Source organism: Microcebus murinus, chromosome 16, assembly GCF_040939455.1.
Source record: "Microcebus murinus isolate Inina chromosome 16, M.murinus_Inina_mat1.0, whole genome shotgun sequence".
NCBI classification, from domain to species: Eukaryota; Metazoa; Chordata; class Mammalia; order Primates; family Cheirogaleidae; genus Microcebus; species Microcebus murinus.
Genome location: NC_134119.1, coordinates 47,115,847 through 47,137,373, shown reverse-complemented (window position 1 = coordinate 47,137,373; position 21,527 = coordinate 47,115,847). Strand labels below are relative to the sequence as shown.

The window sequence follows — 21,527 nt, the reverse complement described above, 5'->3', positions numbered from 1 at the left end:
AGGGTTGGGTGTGAGGCTGGGCCTGGGGTCCGAGCTCTCAGCAGCTAGTGCGGTGAGCGAATACGCTCATGTCGGCATGAGGCTGCAGTAAACCTGGCGTCTGGAGCCAGAGAATGCCGAGGTCACCTGGCTGCCACTTCCAGCTGTCAGACCGTGTGTCCTGACTTCTGTGAGCCTTGGTTTTCTCCTTTGCGAGGTGGGAATGTTCCCAGGGGTCTGGGAGAGGGTGAACGAGGTGCTACAGCTATGGTGTGTTGCTCAAGGCCTGGCGTGCAGGAGGAGCTCAGTGTTCGCTTCCCTGGTTCGGGGACCCTTTCTGAACCCAGGCGCATCTATGAGGACAGACCCTATTGTCTAAGGGACCATGAGCCTAAGTTTAAATTTTAGTGGGAAAGGAATTTTTTCTGTGACATTTAGTTTGGATTTGTACCCCCTTCTCTTGGGTGTGTGACTTATTAGGATATTTGGGGCAAGAGACCACCACGGATATAATAAATGTAACCATCTGCGGTCTCAGCCTTACAAAAGCCAGAAAGTGAGACGTCCTGATGGTGCAGGTCCCATCTATTCAGGAAGGCACAGGATAGGGTCCCTACATCCGAGCCCCATGAGACACGTGCATGCTACAGGCTGGTAGAGGCGCGTGCTGGAGAGAACGTGACAGCAGCGTGCGAGGGCCTGTCTTTGCATTGCTGGGTCCCTGTCACGCGGTCACCGGCTGGGCCAGTTCTTTTTCGCGTGTCCCCATGTAAGCGGGTGGACTCTGCTCTCTCCCATTCAAGCAACGGGGCTGCCTGCACCTGCTGTGGGACACCAGAGCTTCTGGGACTGAACCTGCCACGGGCCCCTCTTGTTTCTGCGGTGCAGGGGACAGGGGTCCCCTGGGTGCAGGGGACCAGGACCCACATCTGGCTTGCCTCAGACAAAGGTCCTTGTGCCCCGGCCCACTCTGGGAGAGTGCCAGTGCCCTCTGACGGCAGGGCTGGACGAGCGTGTCACCAGCTCCTAGGCCAATCAGTGTTTGCTCCTCATCCTCCCCACAGAAACGGGTGGCATCTGCATCGCACCACGGCCCTCGGAAGAAGGGGCGGAAATCCTCCCTGCCATGGCGATGAGGCCCTTCTTTGGCATCGTCCCTGTCCTCATGGATGAGAAGGTGTGTGCCACAGGCCTCACAGAGGGTGCACGGGCCTGCTCCCTCCCTGCCCACCTCCCCGGGACCTGGAGGGAGGGCCGTGTCCTCAGGCACCATTCATTTCAGCATCTCTCAGAGAAACACCCTGAGCAACATCCTGGCGTGGGGCGAGCCCAGGGCCCTCCTGCGCAGCCCTGCGGAGACTCCTCACGGAGGAGCAACTGAACTATAGACAGTTCAGTTCAGGCATGCTGCTTGCTTTCCGGCCTGGGGCCAAGCAGTTAGGAGAACGACTGTCCTTACCCAGAACCGGCCCCTTCGCTCACGTCCCCCTGTTCTGTAGGGAAACACCGTGCAGGGCGGCAACGTCTCCGGCGCCCTGTGCATCTCCCAGGCCTGGCCGGGCATGGCCAGGACCATCTATGGTGACCACCAGAGGTTCGTGGACGCCTACTTCAAGGCATATCCAGGTGAGCAGGCTAGCGTGGGTCCTCTCAGCCTTTTCGTTGACTGCTGGAATCACATTCTCAGAAAATGTTTCCAACTTTCTGGCAGCTGTGAGTGCAGCGTGGCAGCGTGGAGGCCTGAGTCTGCCCTCTCCCCCTCCCCCCCTCCCCCCCAGCCCTGTCGCTGCCCCTCCATGACTCTCCTTATCTCAGACTTGGGGGCATGTCCCACCTCAGGGCCCTCCTTGGGGGGTGGGCGTGGGGGTGAAGCTCTTCAGCGCGGCACCTGGCCCGGGCTGGGCATCCTGTTAGGAAGGAAGGGCCACAAAGCCACCTTGGGCAGCTGTCACGAAGGCTGGGAGTTCTTCCAGTTCTCTTTTATTTTTCCTCCGTCTGCTTTGTGTCACTGGCTGGAAGTTTACGAAGACGCCGTCTCCTCTGCCTTGTTGGAACTGGCAGTTTTCAGTCTAAAGCCGGTAGACCAGACTCACTTTTGAGCGTCTTGAATGTGGGGCTTGTACCTTCTGCCGACACCTTGACGTCTTCTGTGTTCTGCTGTTTTGGAGCCGCTAGAATGTGGCCAGATAGTGCCGTGTAGAGAAGCGTCTCCCTTAGGAGCTGCGGGGGGACCCCAGCCAGGAATTGAGCGGGTGCTGAGAGTGAGGAGGGTCGTGGTCCCCTGTGTCCCTCACGGAAGGGCAGGGCCCTGGGTCGGCTCCGAGTTCCTGGTGTTGAATTCCCCGCTGTCGTGCAGGCTATTACTTCACTGGGGACGGGGCTTGCCGAACCGAGGACGGCTATTACCAGATCACAGGGAGGATGGATGACGTCATCAACATCAGTGGCCACCGGCTGGGGACCGCGGAGATCGAGGATGCCATGGTGAGCACAGGCCAGGCCTTCTCGTTTGCCCAACTCTCCGTGATACCCCTGTGGGCTCAGCTGGGGGTGGCCATCCCTGCGCTGAGTCACCGCCAGCACCCGCGGAGCCTGCCACCTTTTGCCTTTTCGTTCCCTGTTACGCACAGGCTAACCACCCTGCGGTGCCGGAAACTGCTGTCATCGGCTACCCCCACGACATCAAAGGAGAAGGTGAGCATCTGAGAGAGGAGCACCAGGCCCAGGGACAGACTCCAGAGAGCGAGTGGGGTGCTGGGGGTTTCTATGGGTCAAGCTGCTGGTTCTCTCTCAAGGGAGATTTTGGGTGAGGAGGCTGAGCAGCGCATGTGTCCGGTCAGGCTGCTGAGATGCCCGGCTCTGCTGTCCCCTAAGGATACTCACCCCCAAGGAGTCATGACCCATTTGGCGCCCGCTGAGCCTGGGAGTGTCCTCCTCTGTCCATGGTGCATCTGGCTGGGACACTGTCCAGCCATGTTACAGCGAGTTTATAACAAAATTTCCAGCCACACATGTGTCCTCCGTGCTCACAGGCTGGGTCACAGCACCTAAGCCAGTTCTGCGGCCATCACACCTGCATGTCAGTGTGCCCTGTGATTCCTGCAGCTCAGCAACATGCCAGGGATACAGAACGAGTGATTGGAATGGTCTTCTTTACAACAGACACGCTTTGTTCCAAAGTCCACCAGTGTCTCAGTGCTGGGCCTGGGAAGGGCAGGAGCACCCGAGCGTTGCAAGGCCAGGTCCACAGCCACCATGCTGACCTGATGTGACCTGGACACGCTGACCCTAGGCAAGGGTGCTGCCAGGCAGACTGGCTTCTTCTGCCTTGCCAGTGGCCTGGGGTCGGACCTACCCTCCTGCTGCCAGGAACACAGGTTTGGGCCTGCCCTCCTATTGCCAGGAACATGGGATTGGGCCTGCCCTCCTGCTGCCAGGAACACGGGATTGGGCCTGCCCTCCTGCTGCCAGGAACATCCTATGTCCCAGATGTCACCTGCCTCCCTGCCATGTTTATGCCACTGTTCCATTATTTACTCAAACACTTTCTTTAAACTAACCCATTGTCAAGTGTAGAATTTAACTGCTTTAGAAACTGAATTTTCAGTTTCCATGAAAAAGGGTGTGCCGGTGGGGCTGCTGGCACGTGCCAGGAGGCTGGGGTGTGGGAGAGCCGTTAGGGGCTGGTGCCCCTCGGGGATGTCTGGACAAGATCAGGAGGATCGCAAGAGAGTGGACACAGGAGCAGTTCCTCACGTGTGACTGGGGGTGAGTTAGCGTCCCCCTGAAGGCACCTCACACTGGCAGGAGTCTGGGCCCCTCCGTTGGGGATCTCTGTGTCTCACAGGTGGGGGTTTGGAAAGCCCTGCCTGTGTCTGAGCCTGTGGCCAAGCCAGTGCCTCTTGCTCAGGGCCTGGGGCTGGGGCCTGTGACCCCGGGCATGTTCCACCCTGTCTGGGGGCTCCTCAGCCCCTGGATGAACCCCAGGAAATAAGTGCAAGATCAAGGAAGGCGCACTGGTAAGTGAACTTTAAATGGTGTGTGAGGGACATCACAATGACTGTGTCCCGTAGGGCAGCCTCAGGTTTGGGCGGGGCGTGTTGGGGTGTGGACTGCCGTGGGCAGTGCTGCCCGGGACGTACTCTGTGTGTGTAGGGCCGTCTCTGGGGCCTCCCGAGAGGTGAGGGTGCTGGCCGCAGGGCAGTGACACCAGTGCTCCCAGAGGCCTCAGGCCACTTCCTGCTCCCATCAGCCACGCTCAGCAGTTCTCCCTGCACCTAAGCACGTCTGGCATCACTGGCCTCTTACCGTGTACCGGGCTGGTGGGGAGAATTTGTCCATCATGGGTATAATGATGTGCATTTTCCTGATTTCTAACAAACTGAGCATCTATTCACTTGTAATTCATGAGTATCCCATTACAGTTCTTGGTTAGCCCTAAAGCCACGTGTAAGCACTGTTGTGCCTTTGTTCCCACCCCTCTGTTCTGCGCTAGATCTGAGTAGGGAGAGCCCCTGCCTCTTGGACCCAGTGAGCCTCTGGCGCCTCTGCCCAGGCTCTGTCTTTCTCGTCTCCAACATCCTGGGCCTCACGTGCCTCTCCTGGCTCTTAGCCACTCCTCATCCCGCGTGGAGGGTTTCCTCCCTCCTCTGCTGTCAGAGCTCAACAGTCCAGGCCCACTTCTGATCCCATCTCAGCTACCAAAGAGAGAAATGTGGTTCTTTCTCTCAGAGATCCCACAGCCTGGTGGGGTGGCAGTGGGGGCACTGACAACTGTCCCACACAGCACGTGCCACAGTCAGGAAAGGCTTCACAGGGTGGAAAGTGGCTGAACTGGGTTTTGAGGGATACATAGGAGTTTTGCAGGTGGAAATGGGGTGGGGGGACTTTTCAGGCAAAAGCTATAGATCTTTGTAGCTTATTCAGGAAACAATCATCCACTGATGAATTTAACAGATATTTGTTGAACACCTACTGTGTTCCAGGCGTGGTTCTAGGTGCTGGAGACACAGCAATGATAACGTAGACAAAAGTCCCTGCCCTTGAGGAGTGGTCATGCTGGAGGGGTCGGGGTAGAGGGAGAGCATGACCACTGAGGAGCCACCCAGTGTGCTAGCGGACGTGTGCTGTGGAAGGATGAGTGAAGGCGGAACTGGTGCGGATGAACGCTGGGAGAGCTGCACGTATGCAGAATCCGTGTGTGAGGGAGGGCACGCTACAGGCCAGTGGAGAAGGGCAGGTGGTCAGAAATGGTGCAGGGACAAGTGACTGCTCACGTGGAGAGTGATAAATTAGATCCCTGTGTCACAGCAGGACACACCATAAGCCCTTTCTGGAACACCAGTTAGTTGTGCTAAAATGTGGACTGCCCAACAGAACTCTCTGCTCTGATACAGCAGCCACTGGCCACCGTGGGGTTGAACAGCACTTGAAATGTGGCTCATGTAGCTGAGGAGCTGCAGTTTAATTTAATTTAAATAGTTGCTATGGCTCGTGGCTACTGTGTTAGATACACATGCCTGTGTGCCTGGTGCCCACTGGCCGTGTGTCTGTGCACTGTCTCACGTATGTCCCGCATTATGTCACTGTCTCACGTATGTCCCGCATCACTGTCAGCCCGCATTGTGGGTTATTTCACAGATGAGGAAACGGGGGCAGCCTTGTGTTCAGGTCACACATGGCCAGTCAGCACCAGAGCTGCTGTGCCAACCCCTCAACCATACTGACCACCCACCCGGGACGCTGGTGGAGCTGTTGGAATTGCTTCCGTTTTGCACAAAACAGAAGTGCGTCTTTGGGGCTGCAGCCAAAGAAACCAGCTGCTGCAATGTCATTTAACATGATTAAACAATCCTTTGCATTTGTAGCAATTTGTGCACAATACTCTGCCTTGGGAGATGGTTTGTGATCTGACCGATCCCAAACCTCTGTTTTCCTTCCAGCTGCATTTGCTTTCATCGTGTTAAAAGATAACACCAGCGACTCAGACGCGGTGGTGGAGGAGCTGAAGTTGGCAGTGGCCACCAAGATCGCCAAGTATGCCGTGCCTGACCAGGTCCTGGTGAGTGGCCCCAAGGGTGGGACTGAGCAGCACTCCGCAAGCCGCCTGCCACGATCATCATGTAGCAGAGATCTTCGGTGGGCATATTGCCCTTTCCTCACCGGCATCGAAAGTGACATCAGTGGTTTGGTTTTTCCTGGGTGGCGGGTGAGGATGGGGGTCACTGTGTGTTGGAGAGAGGGGCAGAGAGCATGGGAGATGTGGCACCAAAAGCTGACACCACTGGCCTGTTCGGAAGGTAGTTCTTGGCAACATTAGATGCTCGCATACTTTGGCGTCTGGAGGCTAGTTACAGGAACAGGCTGGGTGGTAGAGAAAATTAGGGATTTTAATGAGAGACACATGGAAAGTACCAGAGTTCTCTAGCCCCCACGTGGTTTCTGAGCACATTTCTGGTACCAGTGTGGGAGACCCCCAGACTCCCCTCTGAGGGTGTCAGTTCTGGGGGCTCATTGGGCCACCATTGCAGCACCTTTACATTTTCTATTCCTTCCTTGTTAGCATTTCCCACAGCGAGTCCTGGGTTTGGTGGTCCTCTGAGGCAGGAGGGGCCCCAGCTTCACTTGGGATTGTACAAGTTCACACTGTTGCCTGGCAACCAGAACTTTAGGAGATCTGCACTTCCCTTAGGTGAACTGAACTATTTCAAAAGACAGGGTTAGGCCGGGTGCGGTGGCTCACGCCTGTAATCCTAGCTCTTGGGAGGCCGATGCGGGCGGATTGCTCAAGGTCAGGAGTTCAAAACCAGCCTGAGCAAGAGCGAGACCCCGTCTCTACTATAAATAGAAAGAAATTAATTGGCCAACTAATATATATAGAAAAAATTAGCTGGGCATGGTGGCACATGCCTGTAGTCCCAGCTACTCAGGAGGCTGAGGCAGGAGGATCGCTTGAGCCCAGGAGTTTGAGGTTGCTGTGAGCTAGGCTGACGCCATGGCACTCACTCTAGCCTGGGCAACAAAGCGAGACTCTGTCTCAAAAAAAAAAAAAAAAAAAAGACAGGGTCACTATCAGAGATCCCAGACATAGCTCTGAACGAATGTATTGCCATTTGCACCGAATGGGCCGTGGTTGGTGGAAGTGTTAAATCTGCAAACACCAAGTAAGACAAAATTTTTCTCTAAAGTTGCTCTCACTTCTTATGTAAGACAAAACCAACTAAGTCCCCAGCCGGGGGATGGAGATGAGGTGCCATGGCATGTGCGTAGACCTGTTGCTACCTGGGCACCTGCACGTGGCGTAGCTGATGGGACAGGCAGAGGTGTCAGCGTGGGGCGAACCTGGTGAGGCGGACCTTGGCTGATGGAAGGCTCAGCAACGTCCCTGACTTGTGGTTGGTCCTGCCCTCTGGGTTGATTCCAGCTTCAGGTCCAGATTGCAGAAGGATAAAGCCATAGGCCACAGGCCCCCACCATTCTCTAGCTGGGGCGGGGGCTACATATCAGCCACTATTTAGTCCCCAGGGAGGGGCATCAGCCTGGAGCAGGGCCGTCCCTGCCTCAGTGCAGCCCACACGGGTGCCACCCCACGCTAATGCTGTGCCTGTTCCTTGCCAGGTGGTGAAACGTCTTCCAAAAACCCGGTCTGGAAAAGTCATGCGGCGGCTCCTGAGGAAGATAATCTCTAGTGAGGGTCAGGACCTGGGGGACACCACCACCCTGGAGGACCCGAGCGTCATCACAGAGATCCAGAGCGCCTATCAGAAGTGCAAAGACAAGCAGGCTGCCGTGAAGTAACAAGGCGCCTCTGCCTGGGCTCTCAGAGAGACTGAGCGCCATGCCCCGGCCTGTCCTTCTCAGAGGTGGCTTTGAGGTTTGGCTTCGTCCTGTGCCCCAGAAGCAGCCCTAGCCCAGCAGTGACCCACACCGCTCTAATGCAAAATGGAGCCGAGAGCCCGTTCTCCCTTCCCTTGGAGATGCAGAAGTGCACCCAAGAGGCACTGCCAGACATGGTTAGAGTACCGACTGTGGTTTCCTGGAATGAAAAGGCATGGTCATCTCCGTTTCTGTACCCTCTTGAGACAGCACAGGAAGAAGAGACACCTGGTAAAGTGCACCTGCTCAGATAACTTAGAACTAGAAGCAATTGTGTTTTCTCCAGATGTTTCTAGATGCAAATGGCAGAGATTTTATTTTTATACTTTTATATTTTAGAAGTTTAATGAGCAGGAACTCCAGTGTAACATATGGATTGACTCGTGCATGCTCTTTGTAACACTTAAGAGTTAGGAAAATCTCCTTTCTCCTTTACTGTGGGTAAACGTGTTGGGGATCAGCGAGTGCACTTTTAATTATTGTTAAGAGTATTTGGAAATCTGAACTGGAGATGTCTGTGCCTTTGTCTAAACAGATGTCTTGAGAACTTCCAGGCCCTGCAGCATCCTTTCCTGGTGTCTGTTTCTCCAGTGCCTGGCTTGTGTATAATGGAGCTAACTCCTAAGTGATGGGGTGAACGTGCTCACCTGTTAGTTCTGAAGCTACGATAGTCATGTTCTGTTTCTTTAAGCTGTGATTCTGGAAAGATCCACCTCCCCGCCTTGGTGTGCAGTTAACGCACTCCAAATAGGTGGGGTCGTTCACAGAAGCCCGTGAAAACTCAGGTGACTGGCCAGAGCACTAATTTGGCTAGAATTTGCAAACTCTGCCTGTCCTTCATCCTGTGGTTGGGGCAGTAAGAACCACTGAGGTCCAATGATGAAACTTGGAGCTCTGAATCCAGTCTCTTTCTCTTTTTAAATGTGCCTTAAGTCCTCTGAACAAGATGACGTAGATTGTGAGGCCACCGATTGCTTACTTCTCAGCTAAAAATGCAGGGGCTGGTGGTGTGGTCACAGGGGTAGGTGGCCCTGCAAGCTGTGTGTCTGAGAGCAGGGAGAGGCCTTCCTCCTCTCTGCCTGCAGGTTACCCCACATGGCCTCTTGGCTGTGTCGGGGTTCAAGGGCTGCCTGGGGTACTGAGCACCTACTTGGGGACAGGGCTGTGCTGGCCTCTTAGGTGACCAGGTGAGTACACCTGTAACACCCGGGATGTGGCATTGACTGCAACACGCACACATACTGAGTAGTGGTCTTTGTCATGGGCTTAGCAACAAAGAGCCATGGCCCGGACTTAGTGGACTGTAGTTAACGGCGCTATTTACGAAATGGCTTAGGTCCCGCAGTGCTGATAGAAACTTGGACAGTGGTCCAGGGCCTCAGAACGATCTGCAAGGGAGGTCAATAAAGCTTTATTTTGTTCATTTACTCTGTTGGTGGTGTTTTTTTTTTTTTTTGGATCAAATAATGATACTCTTTTTTGCTAAATACAATCCTAGGGATGAAACTGGAAGGGGCCTGTTCGTGAAAAACCCACCTTCTCGCAGGGAGGGAATGTGCACTAGCAGCTCTCAGACTGTTATTTGGTAAACTTACCTGTCTCTAGATTATTGCACTAACACACTGGCCACGTGTGGCAAGGTAGCTATAAATTAAATTAATTAAAAAATCAGTCCCCTGGTTGCAGTGGCCACATGTCATATACTCAGTTAACCAACTGGTAACCACATGGCCAGTGGTTACCAGACAGCACAGGTAAAGGCGTTGCCAGCACCACACAGAGGTCCAGTGGACGTGCCGGTCTAGAGCCAGACAGCACGAGGCAGCAAACACCTTCCAGGCAGCCACGTGTGCAGGGGGAGCCCAGCCAGACCCCAGGCCGTCCTCTCCCTCGCTGTGGGCTGGTCTTTCTTTACCAGGAGGACACACTGAACTGGTGCTGTGAGAGGTGGAATCCACTCCTTCAGGGCCAGCCGCTGCCTCCAAAGTGGGATCCAGGCATGGCAATGTTGTCTTGTGCCACTGACTTGGGTGAGCACAGGGATGAGGGAGAGGAAGGTTGGGGCACCCAGGTGCCCATTTGAGATTCTGAATGCACAAAAGGCAACTCACTGGGAAAAGACACATTTTTGCAGCTCCAGATCCTGAGGGAATTCACAGCAGGATTTGCTGTCTTACCAGAATGGTCTGTAGTTACACACTTCCCCAGGGGCAGGGCAGCATGACAGGGTTACATGTATAATTTTAACGAGTCATGTTGTCCCACTTCCCCTCTTCTGGGAAAGCCACCCTAATTTCTCTTGGGGACCATCCTCCCCACCACTTGTCAGTGACCCCACCTCTGGCTGCAAGGGTGGGTGTGACAGTCCTTTGTGGCATCATAGTCCCAGCCTAAGTGACAGCTTCAGGCCTGGCCAAGGGACACTGTCAAGGCCACTGAGAAGCATAGAGAGACACCTTTGGAAAAAGGACTGTGGGCCTCTATCCACTGGACAAGGCAGGAGGTGGCCGCTGCAGGGAAGGCCTGTGAACAGAGGAGCACAGAAGGAATGGAGCCCAGAGGGGCACGCCCTGCCCCCAGGCTTCACTTTTTGCTTTCCGTTTTCTGTCATGACCAAGACCCCCAGCAGGGCCAGAAGCAGAGAGAAGAGCAGGTAGCTACAGCCACAGTAGAGCAGGGCCATCAGACTGGATTCAGAGATGGCTTAAATGAACTCTAGGCCAGCATGAAAGATTACATTCATAATGACCCAAGTTATAAAGGCAAATTATATTTAGATTCAAAAAGAAACAGTATGCAGTACCTTCCAAGAATAACTTCCTTTTAAAGTGGCTAAAACAAAAGTTGTCGCACTCAAAGGGAAAATTGGGCTTTTCAGCATGATTAATTCCCAAAAGGAAATACAACACTACTAAATATTAAAAAAATTTAAAACAAATCATGGCTAATATGAGTTGACAGCACACTTTTGTCTCAAAGCTGATGTCAGGTGTGTTGTTCATCTCTGGTTCACCTACAGCAGCTAATTTATGGTGAAGAAAAGCTACCCTAAATTCTCTCCCTATTTTCTCTGCCCAGCTGAAGAATGGAGGTTAAGTCACAGAACGTGGTGGGGTTGGCTTGAGGCCTGGGAGTCCACGTACTGCGTCACCTGCCCCACCACACCCCACATCAGGGAACAGTGGCAGAGGCGCTCACATTTACCGAACATTATGCACGAGAGAGAGCGCGTGGCAGGTTCCGCATTACACCCTCACATCACCTTCTGAGGTAGACCGTGCTCTCCCCACTCCGCAGAAAAGGTGGGGAAACTGGCAGAGCTAGGATTTGGATGGAGCTTGTCTGACGGCAGAGCCTGCGCCCTTTTCCCCGTGCTCAGCCACATGCCCGCCCCTTCCTGGGAGAGCTGTTGATGAATGTTGACAGCCCTTTACTTTGTAAGGTAACATACTGTTGACCTTTGAACAGTTCTATGAATTGGTATCTCGAGTAGGGCAAATGAGAAGCCTAAATCCAGGCCAAGAGGAAGCCCTCCTGGAGATGGTGATTTTTTTTTTTTTTTTTTGGAGGAAAGTGTGACAATTTTGAATTTTAGTGTCCTCTAATCTGAGTTATACAACTGTTCTCTTCATCATTGTTTGGGAATGTTGCTGCATAACAGTATTAAACCAAATAAATATGTCATTTCTGGGTCTATGAATACCAGATGGTTTGTATCCATGTTATCAAATGTGGGTAGAAACAACTTCTGCTGTGGTCTGAAGGTTTGAGTCCCCCACCATGCCCAACATTCATATGCTGAAATCCTAAGCCCCAATGGGATGGTATTAGAAGGTGGGGCCTTTGGGAGGTGCTTAGGTCGTGAGGGTGGAGCCCCCATGAATGGAATTAGTGCCCTTATAAAAGAACAGGAGAGATCTTGTTTCCCCTCCCTGCGGACGCAGTGAGAACATGGCCATCCGCACTCCGGGAGGCGAGCCCTCAACAGCCCCTGGACCTGCCAGCACCGTGCCTTTGGACTTCCCAGCCTAGCCACCTGTCTATGATACCTTATCATAGCAGCACAAATTAAAAAACTTTCCTGCTTCACAACGTACAGAGGGTATGAAAAAAAAAAAAAAGAAACAGATGCCGAGTGTCCTGTGTAATACATTCCTAACGGAGTTTGGGGATGAGCTGCCACCCTCAAACTACAGATATGGGAAGCAAAACAAAGACGCTGTGAAAAACTGTCGGGCTGTCTACTCGCCCACCTTGATGCTTCCTTGTAGTTACTCTGTGGGGCCCTCACCAGTGCTCCCTCTGGTACTACACAAACAATTACCAAACAGGCTGCCCCGGGTCTTCTGGGCAAGGCTCCCTCTTTTTCCCACTTGCAGAACTCCTTTCCTGTATGTGCTTGGCATTGACGCAATACCCCTCCACTACTCCACAGAGAAACTGCTGCAGAGCAAACAGGCTAGCTGTCTAAACTGCCCCCAGCTGACCTCCGGCAGGCCAGGTCAGGAGAGGCAACCTGCCCTTCTGGGAATGCAGGTCTGGCTTTTCTACTTGGCATTAAGACTTCTTTGCCTCATGGGTTATTTAGAAGAATATTTTTTAAATTTCCAAACATACAGTTTTTGTTATTTCTAGTTTTGTCAAAGGTGTTTAGCTTATTGCACTGTGGTCAGAACCCGACTCTATTATTTCAGTTCTTTGAGTCTTGCTGTGTGACTCAGCCTATCACCAATTCTTATAATGATCTCATGTGAGATGGAAAAGAAATACATTCTGTAGTCCCTGGGTAGAATGTTAGTGTGTGTATTTTTCTATCCCTTTAATTTTAATCTTTCTCTATCCTTACATTTTTTGATGTGTCTCTTTCAAATAGAATTTAGTTGCACTTTGGTTTTTAAACCACTCTGGTAATCTTTGCCATTTAAATGATCCATTTACACTTAAAACTATTTATATACTTGGGTTTAATCTACCATTTAACTTAGTGCTTTTATTTGTCCTGCCTGTTCTATATTCTCTTTTTTTTTACCTTCCTCTAGAGTGACTATTTTTAGTTATTCCATTTTCTGCCCTCTCCTATTGGCTTGAAGTTATAAATTTTTACTATTCTTTTAATTATTACCTTAGATTATAAGTTTCGGCCTTTACATATTAAAGTTCAGTATTAATTGGTACTTTACCCTCTTTCCAGTCAATATAAAGACCCAATAACACTTTAACAACATATAACTCCATCCCGACTTATAAATCATGCATTTCAATTTTCTTTATATTAATATTTTAACTCTAAATCATTATTATTGTCACATACATCATTATTGTTCCAGATAGACAAGATTAATTTAGATTTACTCACATACTTATCATTCTGTTGAATCTCTTTCCTTTCCATCTCCAAGCTTCCATCTGGAATCATCTACCTACTGCCTGAAAGGGTCTTTATAATTTCCTTTAGTGCAGGTCCTCTGGTAAAAAAGAATTCATTCAGTTTTTGTCTATCTAAAAATATCTACTTCACTGTTACTCTTGAAGGATATTTTCACTGGGTAAATAGCTCTAGCCTGCCTATTTATTCATTTATAAGAACTTTGAAGATTTCCTTCCCATTGGTATCCTTTTCCCTTATTTCTGTTGAGAAAGAAGTCAGCTGTCAAACTTATGAATTGTCATTTAAAGGTAATCTACCACTTTCCCTCTGGCTGCTCTTAATATTTCTGTTTGTCTTTGGCTTTTGCAATGTTATTTTTTGTAGACTTATTTTTATCCTGCTCTGTAGATCCTAGCTCAGTAACCTTGAAGCCTACCCCTGATCATCACGTTTTGTTTAACAATCCTTGGGCACCCTATCTTCCCTCTTAGTCTATTTTTTGTTCTTCCCTGGGCCCCCAACCCGCCCATTATAATCTTGCTTATCCAAGTGCACAGGCCACTTCCTCCAAGAAGCTTCTCTGGCCACTCCCACCTGATGGCACTTGACCTCAAGGCACACTGTGGTTCTTCTACAGAAGTGCTTTACCATTCTCCCAGATTATAATGACCACGCAGGCTGGCTCACCTTATTTCACCTTTGTTTTGTCACAGCACTTGGCACCTGGCAGGCTTTCAGGCCATCTCTGTGGAAAGAACTGAAGCAACATGGGATTGCAAAAAAAAAAAGTACTGGATTAGAAATAGAGTTTGTTTCTAGTTTTGGCTGTGAGGAACACTGTTGGCTGCCTGCCCAGCACCATGTGCCTTTTCTTCCATGCTGGCAGAGCCCTGACATTTGTTGTGGTAAATGCCTTCTGGAAGCAGGATTCATCCAGTCCCAGGGTGGAGGGTGAATTCTGCTTGGTCTTAGCCAGTGGTGCTCAACCAGGGGTCATTTTGTCCCCCAGGGGACATTTGGCAGTGTCTGGAGACATTTTATATTATCACGACCAGGTGGGATACTATAGGCATCTAAATGGATAGAGACCAGGGATGCTGCCAAAAATTCTACAATGCACAGGATAGGTGGCCCTCTACCCCCTAACGAGGAATAATCTAGCCCAAAGTGTCTATAGTGCTGAGAAACCTGATCTAACCAATCATAATGGTCCTATTCCTCTGTCAACAGCTGATTTTGGCATGATGAGAAAAAGATGTCCACCTGGTTGGCAGCTGGGTTGGAGGGTGGGGTAGGAGGACCAAAAACTGAAACAAAATGTAACAAGCAAAGTGGACTTCAGCATGACTCAAAAACAGAAGAACTATATAGAAACCATGCTGTGCAACACAAATGACCTAAATTCAGACCATTTTAACACCAGCTCATGAAGACTCATGTACTTCAAGATAAGACCACCAGCAGAACTCTAGTAACTTTGCATGGACTCATGTTCCAGAGATAAGACCACTAGCTCCTCTAGCAACTCATCTCATTTACAAATTCTGACCAATCCCCACCAAGACTATTTATGACTAACTCCAGCCCTAAACCGCATGAGGACCTTTCCATAACTTCCCAATTTTGATGAGCCTCATAGGTCCTCTGGTGCATTCCTATGCTGTAGCAAGTTCTATAAACCCATCTTTTATTATTATTTTTCTTATGGGTGTGTTCCTAGCTATTTTTCTTTAGTAGGCTTTCACACTGGGCATGGAACACAAATAGCTCCAATGCAATGGGCTTGGTGCTACAGTTGAGGCATGTTCAAAGTACCTTAGAAACAGAGTAAGACACTCTGCTTGGGCAATTGGAGGGAAGATTTTCAGCAATGACTCTTGAAGTGGGTCCTGAATGATATAAATGGTTTTGGCCAAGTAGAGGTGAAGGAAAGTGTACCACAGGAAGAAGGAATGACATGGACAGAGCAGGGAGGCATGGAATTAGAAATGGCATGCAATCCTGATTGTCTAAAATAGGGAATGCAGGCCAAGAAGGGGCCAGATCATAGATTACTTTGTTAATAGCTATACTGGCTGTATTCAACCACAGGGAATGAAGGAAAATGTTCCTGAGGCCTGAATCTCCATAGAACTGGATTGGCATGAGAATTCTTCATTTCCCTCAAGCTGGTTCTTTAGCTCTTAGAATGAATACATAACATTCGTGTGGAATTCTAGTGCCATCTAGCACTGGAAAAGGTAATGGCACGTTTACATCAGGAAAGCCTCCAAGTGCAATAAGGAAATTAATTCTTTAACACTGCATTTTGAATGAGCCTTTTCCAGAGGCGGTTCCAACTGCCACTGGTAACAGGCCTTGGTTTCCTCTGCCTGGAAATCCTCCTCACTTTCTCTCCCCCAAATTCTATTCATCTTTCAATCCCTTCACCTGTAAAATCTGTTGCAAGTTCAAGTTCTTTCCCTTTGAAGCAATCATTAAAAATTTTACATTTATTTGTTATGATGATCTAAGTCATCTCTCCCATAAGTTTAATTTCCACAAGGGAGGGGCCTTGTCTGTGGTTTGCCCGCCATCATCTTCCAGCGCCCGGAAGTATAGCGGGCACTATGATACTGTTGACGACCAAACCGACGCCTGCTTTATGCTTTCTTAAGCTTTGGTTGTTATTAGTAATAATTCCTATTCATACCCCGCCTTTAGTTAAAGGTAACCCTCTTACAAACTTTATCAAATGTCTGTTGTAACCTTAACAAAAAGATGTAATATTCGACATCTGGTCTTAACCAAAGGGAAACATGTTCTAATTTTCAGGTGGACGTTACTGCATTCCAAGAGTATGAACGTGTTAGTTTTTACGCTGCCTGTAAGAACCGGGTCTTTGCCATTTAATACCCGGCGCCACTCTCCAACAACGAAAATGGCCAATATCTCAGTCGGGCACTGCCGACGTGCATAATGATGACTGTCGTCCCATCGTCAGCAACCAAGTGAAACCAAGGCGGTAAGCGCAGGGACTAGGCCGCTCACGCTCTGGGCCAGAGGCCGAGTCCCTCGCCCCGAGCCGCCTCCGAACGAGCCCCGCGCTCCGATGAGCGGCGACGGCCACCTTGAGACCTGCTACCGTACTACCCGCCGCCCAGAGCCAAGCAACGCCGCCCTTAAGGGCGCCCACCTCAGCGGCCGGAAGGGGCGGGGTGAGAGATGTGGATTGGTTCCTGAGTTCGACGTCACTTCCGCGCACCAGGGGGCGGGGCGGGCCTGGAGCCGGGGCTCGAGTCCGACCCTGAGCCGGAGGCTGCGCCGCTCAGGGCCGGCTGGTGGCGGCGCGGAGACTACGCGCCTGCACCATGAGCGAGGCGGACGGGCTGCGGCAGCGCCGGCCCCTGCGGCCGCAGGTCGTCACGGACGATGGCCAAGCCCCGGAGGCCAAGGACGGCAGGTAGGCTGGGCTCCCAGACTCGGGCGCTGGAGCCGGGGCCGCGAGGAGCGAGGACGACGCTCCTTGGCTTCAGCGCTGCAGTAGCAGTAGTAGGTAAATGCGGTGCCAGGGCGTTGCGACAGCCCTCCCGTTCAGTCCCCAGGCATAACTCGTTGGACAGAGGAGGAAACAGGCTCCGACAAAGCGGATGCGCCTGCCAGGTCCTTGAGGCTTCGGGCGCACCCTGCGCCCAGTCGCGGCGTTATTCCCCGGCTCCCGGGGTCCTGAGACCGCCCCGCGCCGCTCCTGCCCCTCACTCCCGTCCCGACCTCCAGAGAAGTTGCTACCTGGCCTTCCTCTCGCTCTCTGCGCCCCTCCGCGCTGTCCTTCCTGCTGGCTCACCTGATCCCCCGGGGACAGCCACCTGGCCGCGGCCCTCGTCTTCCCTGTCAACCGCTCGCACTTTCCTGAAGGGGTGTCAGAAAAAATTCGGGGGTCCCGCCCAGTGATCGGTGAAGAGCTGGCTTCTACACCTGCTCTTCTGCCCCTGGCCCCCAGGCTGCATGGCCAGCCCTCACCGCGGTGCTCGATCGAGTTGAGAACAGAAATGTCATTGTAGGCAATTTTTGTGAGAATTTAGCCTTGCAGGTTTTTCCTGATAGAGATGGAGGAACGTAGGAGACCGGTTGTTGATGCCTAGTAAATCTCAGAATTCTGGCCTTTGCATCCTCTCCCAATCATCCAGAATTTTAAGTATGCTATGTTTTGTTAGCTAAAAACTGAAGCATGAGCCTTATACTAGATTTCAGTATAAGATACTTAAAATTCATTTTTCAGTTTTGTGTCCTGAGTTTTGTAACTTTGAATTTTTAGGGAGAACCAAGAGGCGCCATAAACCAAGCTCAAAAGTTGTGGAACTTATATGTTGATAAAAATATTAGAGATATTTATTAGTCATCAGCATGTGCCAAGGAGTGTGGTACACACTGAATGAGTGGCAATTCTGCCCCGGACAGCCTGAATTTATTCGCTAATGGTAATAAGAGGAACACATTTGAAGGAGAGCAATAGCAGAGAGGAGTATTTAGGCTCTAGAAAGGCAATTTGGAGAGAAGATTTTGTGGTAGTAGTTGACTCCCCTGGCCAGTAGAAAGATCAGGAATATGCTGCCATATATCCTGATGGTAGGATGACCAGCCATCCTGCGTTGTCCTGGACTCAAGTTTCTAAGGATGCAGGACTTTCAGTGCTAAGCCAGGACAGACCAGGACAAGTTGTTCATCCTACTTTCTGTGCATATTATGAATTAGTCATTTGCTAATGACTGAGAAGCCTTTTAGAATGGACTTGAAGAGACTGGCAACGCTTTGCTACAGAAACAATGAAAACAATGCACTTTTACATGAGAAATGGAAGAGCTGCTGGCCTGAGTTTATCCTGAGGTGCAGTGTCCCACAACTCAAGTTTATCCTGAGGTGCAGTGTGTTGAAACCTGGGCAAACAGCACCTGAGGGCACTTGTTAGAGTGTCCCACCTCTCAGGTCTGCTGCTCTGACACTCCTGGCTCCAAGGGCAGAGTGGCAAACTTAATTAAATTGTTGTTCTGGTTCTCTGTGGGGATTTCTTCCTTAATGACAAAGTAGATTGGATTTTCCAAAGTCATCTTCTGCTGCTTGATCTTTTCCAGTGTGCCTTTAATATTTGCATTTAGATATTTTCTTTACTTCCTTGTCCATGAACATTGTTCTTATTTGCCTATGTTTCCATCTTTGTCTTCTTGTTTATTGATCATCTTGATTACCTAAAAAGTTCAGGGTTCAGCATAAGTCAGGAAAGTGTTGTATACAGTGGGTTAAGTAAAGGACTCTGAAGGAGGTAGAAACATGAAACTCTTAGAACAAACTTTAGATACTCTAAACATGGGATACCTTGAAAGACATATTAAATTAATAGGAGAAGGACAATAGATTTTAGCCACAAAAGGGACACCTAGCAATACTTTGGCTGGTCTCCTGACTCTTGGCATTCATCATGAGATCATTGAGGTCTATGTAGGTGAAGTGGTTTATATTGTATACAGTAAAAGATGAAAATGAATGAAGGAGAGAACTGGAAGCTGGACAATGATTAAGAAGCATATTTTTAAAATTATGCTTTGGAGATAAGATCTTATGCCAAAGCACTGGAATTTCTGTATTTGAGCTATAATGGATAATTTGGTTGTTAAATCCTTTTATTCAATGTGGAACATGGATGAGCTAAGCACTTTAGCATACCATTGCAAGCTAATAATTATGATTCAGCATCAATTTCCCAAAATGCTTTAGAAACTTCATTGAAGGAATAATTGTACACTGTGAAACTGTTCCTTTCCTTTTGGTGCACAGTTCTGTCTAGGAGGAGAGGTATGCAAACTGTTTAGGAGTGAAGAGTGAATATGCCAAGGATTTAGTGTATTTTAATGCATTGCATTCTGTATAATTCTGCTTTTTCAATACACTTCTGAAAGATTGTAAGCTAATTAAAAGTCTGTTGGGTCAGTTTTACTTTTTTCTCTTCAAGACTGAAGGATAAGGGAGGCAGTATGGAGAAACAGATGGGGCATTCAGAAATTCATGAACTCATGAGGAGTCAGGAATCTGGAGTTTTTGTCTTGGCTCAGCCCTGGGTATGTGTTTTCAAGTGGCTCTTTTAACAGGTTCTTAATTTCTTAATTTTTTTCAAGGATAAAATGATGAGTCTAGGAGCTCCAGCTTAAAGAAATGTGCAAAATGAACAAATTCAAGGTGCAGTCACTTAAAAGACAGGACTTGTTGCTGTTTGGCTTTCTCAGGCAGGGATCACCTTGACTCCTGAGGCTGCCTGTCTGTGGTGGATTTGAGGCTAACAGGTTTTCCACAGAAATCACAGGTCATTTTTGATCTCTTGGAGTGTGTCTGTCAGGACTTCAGTCCAAGATTCAAGAATGTGTGTGCAGAAGGAGTTAGGGAATACCCTTCAGATTTGGCTGGCGAAATCACAGGATTTTGTAAATCAGGGGTAGCTCAATAGTAATTATCAAATCCTGTTGCAGCACTGAGGTTGCCTCTTGCCCTTAAAGACTGTGGGAAATTTCAGGGTCGGATGTCCTCACAGAGGTGAGCATTCCTTCAGCTCTTCTGAGAGACCGGGGTAAACAAATTGATTTCTCAAACGGCACCTGGGAAGTAAGTCACTAGCCTTCCTGGATGTGTCAGCACAGGATGGGAATGTGCAGCACTTTTGTCAGTGAAAACGGATAGGATGAATGCAGTGTCCTTTATTTAAGTTAAAATAACATGGATGGGCAGAGGTGGAGGGAGGCAAACATGGAGAAAGGGCAGGGGAATTACAGCTGACTGAGTTTGCAGGAACCAACAAGGAGCAGGGCCTATCAAAAAGTTAATGAACCTTAAAGTAAGCATGGTGCCCAGAACAGGGATACAAGCCATGCTTGCCTCATTTATGTAATACGCTAGCTCCATTTCGAGTGCTCAGGAGCCACATGTGGCTAGTGGCTGCTGTATTTCCATCATTGTAGAAAGTGCTATTGGACAGGACTGCTCAAGGAGCTTTTAGTTTAAGCTACCATTTTTAAGACTTGACAACAGAACTTTCCAGTAGAGGCTGGATGATGATCAAGTGGGGGGGGGAGGTGTTGGTGGACTTTCACTGGGGAGGGAGTTGGATAAGGTTAGTGGTGCCCACCTGTACCTCAGGAACAACTGACGAAAATAAAAAAGGGTTCCCAAGCCCACCCTGGAGCTACCAAACCAGAATCTCCAGGCCTTGTTCCAAGCTGCCCAGGTCATCTTGTAGCAATCCAGGGCCGGCTGCCTTTGGGAGCACTGGACTGGGGGTCCTCCAAATTCTTCTCCAGCATTTTATGCTCTGTATCAGTGAGAGGGTGTTACTGCTAAGTACCCAGCAAGGATGGACGATGTGGGACCCAGGTCACTGTCCCTGGACTTTTTAGCCACCTTTCTAACTGTAAGCACTGTCACTTTCAGTCCTGGCTGGATTTTTTGTTTTGGACATAATTAAGTCTTTACCTTTGTGTGAAGGAACAACCAGATATTTAAGCAGGATGTCACAAACTCTGAATCAGGTTACCAAGTTGAGATTTTAGACATGTGAGCTGCAGCGTGGTACAGGAGAGTTAACAACATAGGAGTCAGACAAATAAGAAGAATCTGTTTTAGGTAGAATTGTGTTAGGCAAGGAAAAACCAAAGCAGCACTTTGGTTGGAGTGTCACTATCTTTTGTTAATGACTGCTACAAGTGAAGGAGAACATGGTGCAGCTACCCCAGGGGGACTGCTCTTCTCCTGGGGGTGATTACATCAGCTTCCTTGAAAGGACGGGAACATCCTTGTTGCATCTGTACCGTAACTCCTGTGGTCAGCGCTTGCTGCCAACAGTAGGCACACGTCTTCAGTAGGCACCTTCGAATGCGTTTGTCTCTCTTTGGGATTCTGCTTTTAAAAGAATCACACTGTCAAAAACGTTCGTTTCTGTCATTTGTACTTTAACCAGCCCTGCTTTTTTGTAGAGGTACTTTGTTATTTCCATTGTATGGGAGGACTTTAGGCCACTTAAAGAAAATCGCTTGAGTTAAAGAATGTCCCAGCCTCTAGAGTGGCTGCATAGTGCAGTCATCGATTTTGATTTTTTTAAACATCTTCACATGCCATAAAATTCACCCATTTAAAATGTTCAATTCAATGGTTTTAAGTATAATCATGGAGTTTTGCAGCAATTAGCTAACATTTTAGAACATTTTTATCACCATTAACTTTTTTTTTTAAGTTGAAGTGAAATTTGCATAACATATAAATTAGCCATTCTGAAGCGGGTATTCAGGGA

The 21,527-nt window shown here is 49.5% G+C and overlaps 2 protein-coding genes across 3 annotated transcripts in view; both read left to right on the top strand.

Annotated features, from left to right (window-relative positions):
- ACSS1 (acyl-CoA synthetase short chain family member 1) overlaps positions 1–9,281 on the top strand; it is a 49,498-nt gene extending 40,217 nt beyond the window's left edge. The window contains exons 9-14 of the mRNA XM_012745523.2: positions 1,044–1,156; positions 1,479–1,605; positions 2,336–2,463; positions 2,610–2,673; positions 5,922–6,040; positions 7,597–9,281. Of these exons, the coding sequence (XP_012600977.1) occupies positions 1,044–1,156; positions 1,479–1,605; positions 2,336–2,463; positions 2,610–2,673; positions 5,922–6,040; positions 7,597–7,776 (731 nt within the window). The 3' untranslated portion in view covers positions 7,777–9,281. The remainder of the gene's footprint in view (positions 1–1,043; positions 1,157–1,478; positions 1,606–2,335; positions 2,464–2,609; positions 2,674–5,921; positions 6,041–7,596) is intronic.
- A 7,188-nt stretch (positions 9,282–16,469) lies between these two features.
- The window catches only part of APMAP (adipocyte plasma membrane associated protein), a 28,999-nt gene continuing 23,941 nt past the window's right edge, over positions 16,470–21,527 (top strand). Inside the window, exon 1 of one of the 2 annotated variants that reach the window (XM_012745524.3) lies at positions 16,470–16,664. In XM_012745524.3, coding sequence (XP_012600978.1) covers positions 16,573–16,664 — 92 coding nt within the window. In that variant the 5' untranslated portion in view covers positions 16,470–16,572. Of the gene's footprint in view, positions 16,665–16,735; positions 16,758–21,527 lie in introns of those variants that run through there. The other variant, XM_075992873.1, reaches the window with a different exon arrangement.